The sequence below is a fragment of the Solanum pennellii genome, chromosome 6, assembly GCF_001406875.1.
Source record: "Solanum pennellii chromosome 6, SPENNV200".
NCBI classification, from domain to species: domain Eukaryota; kingdom Viridiplantae; phylum Streptophyta; class Magnoliopsida; order Solanales; family Solanaceae; genus Solanum; species Solanum pennellii.
This window is the reverse complement of record NC_028642.1, coordinates 56,921,918-56,923,868: the sequence shown is the minus strand read 5'-3', so window position 1 is coordinate 56,923,868 and position 1,951 is coordinate 56,921,918. Positions and strand designations below refer to the sequence as shown.

The window sequence follows — 1,951 nt, the reverse complement described above, 5'->3', positions numbered from 1 at the left end:
CAACTCCATGAGACTCCACTAATCCAAGATTATGCAACCTCTCATGACAACTAACTATAAACTCATATGCATCCTCAGCTAAATCACCAGTGTAAGTAGGAGGATTCATTAGTCTGAACCTCCCAAACATCTTTTGCTCATCAATAGTCATAGAAGGCTTGTTCACCAAATGTGATGTCATATCAGGAAACTCCATACTATCCAAACGAGGAGCTACAGCGGCAGCTGGCTGAGTCCTGGGAGTCTGAGAATCTGGAGCAACTATCGGATCTGGAGTTTGACCTCCAACACGGGTCTGTGAGCCATCAGAAGTGACAGGCAAAGCTCCTGCCTGGGCCATCCCCTCTAGTATTCCTAACATACGAGCCAAGGTATCTTGAAGCACTGGGGGGACAATAGTACTAGTTGGAGCTTGAGCTGGCCCATCCCCCTCGACACGATCTTGCACATCCCCATGAATAACCTCTGCATCAGGAGGTACGGTCCTATCACGACCCTGAGTAGCTACTGGTACTTGAACATCCACAGGTGCTGCAACACGGCCTCTACCCCGACCTCGAGCTCGTCTCCTACCTCTACCTCGGACAGTGTTCCCAGAAGCAGGCGTAGGAATAGGATCCTGACCACCACTTGCCGATGTACGATTCCTCGCCATCTGAGAGAGAATGAGATATCAAGATTAGAATTTCTACAAGGTCAAGTGTGCACGAAAATGAATAAAAGAACAGAATATTTCCTAAATGTCCTATAGCCTCTCGAAGATAGGTATGGACGTCTTCATACCGATCCGCAAGACTCTACTAGACATTGCTCCTGTACTCTTGAGACCGATGAACCTAGGGCTCTGATACCAAATTTGTCACGACCCAAAATCACGAGTCATGATGGCACCTATATTCCCAACCAATAGGTAAGCCAACCAACATATTTTAACTATTCGGTAACTACGAGTGCCTAATTGAGGAAATTTTATAGAAATAGGAACCCCATGCAAACGAACTATCTCTCGAATATAGATTTTGGCTAACTTCTCTGAATTATAGGTCGTCTGAACTGGTAAGGTGTTGGCTTATATGGAGGCTAGGTCATCCTTGTTGGAGCAGATTCGGGCTCAACAGTTTGATGATGGTGATTTATGTAAGATTAGGGACAAGGTTTTAAAAGGAGAAGCCAAGGCTGCAATTCTTGATAGTGAGGGAGTTTTGAGGATTAAGGGTCGTATATGTGTTCCTCGTACAGGTGATTTGACTAGGTTGATCATGGAGGAGGCTCATAGTTCGAGGTACTCTATTCATCCGGGGGCTACTAAGATGTATCGCGACTTGAAGCAACACTATTGGTGGTGTCGTATGAAGAGGGACATAGTAGATTTTGTATCTCGATGTTTGAATTGTCAGCAAGTGAAGTATGAACACCAAAAGCCTGGAGGTATGACTCAGAGGATGCCCATACCTGAGTGGAAGTGGGAGCGTATTGCTATGGACTTTGTGGTAGGATTGCCATGTACTTTGGGTAAGTTTGATGCTATATGGGTCATTGTGGATCGACTGACTAAGTCTGCACACTTTGTACCAGTTCAGACGACCTATAATTCAGAGAAGTTAGCCAAAATCTATATTCGAGAGATAGTTCGTTTGCATGGGGTTCCTATTTCTATGTTGCTGTTTCTTTTTGAATAGTTAAATCTTAGAGTCTTGTTTTCCTTTACACTAGATCCATTGAACTTGATTCTACTAAAACCATCTCACATCTCAGCCTTACAGCTCGACATAGCATCTATAATTTCTTTTCATTCTTCTTCAAGAGTTACAGTCACCATTAGAACTTACCAATATTCATTTGAGATAACAGAGAAAACTCCCACTTAAAATGGAGATCGCACGGGATGTTCCATCACCACCAGTTTATTTTGGTTCTTGGGGCAGTTTTTTTTTGGGGGTGGGGGGGGGGG

The 1,951-nt window shown here is 44.1% G+C and overlaps 2 protein-coding genes across 2 annotated transcripts in view; one reads left to right on the top strand and one right to left on the bottom strand.

Moving 5' to 3' along the window:
• LOC114077644 overlaps nucleotides 1-688 on the bottom strand; it is a 4,233-nt gene extending 3,545 nt beyond the window's left edge. The window contains exon 1 of the mRNA XM_027917969.1: nucleotides 5-688. Coding sequence (XP_027773770.1) covers nucleotides 5-655 — 651 coding nt within the window. The 5' untranslated portion in view covers nucleotides 656-688. The remainder of the gene's footprint in view (nucleotides 1-4) is intronic.
• The window catches only part of LOC107021023, an 8,293-nt gene that overhangs the window by 4,925 nt on the left and 1,417 nt on the right, over nucleotides 1-1,951 (top strand). The gene's annotated exons all lie outside the window — the stretch shown is intronic.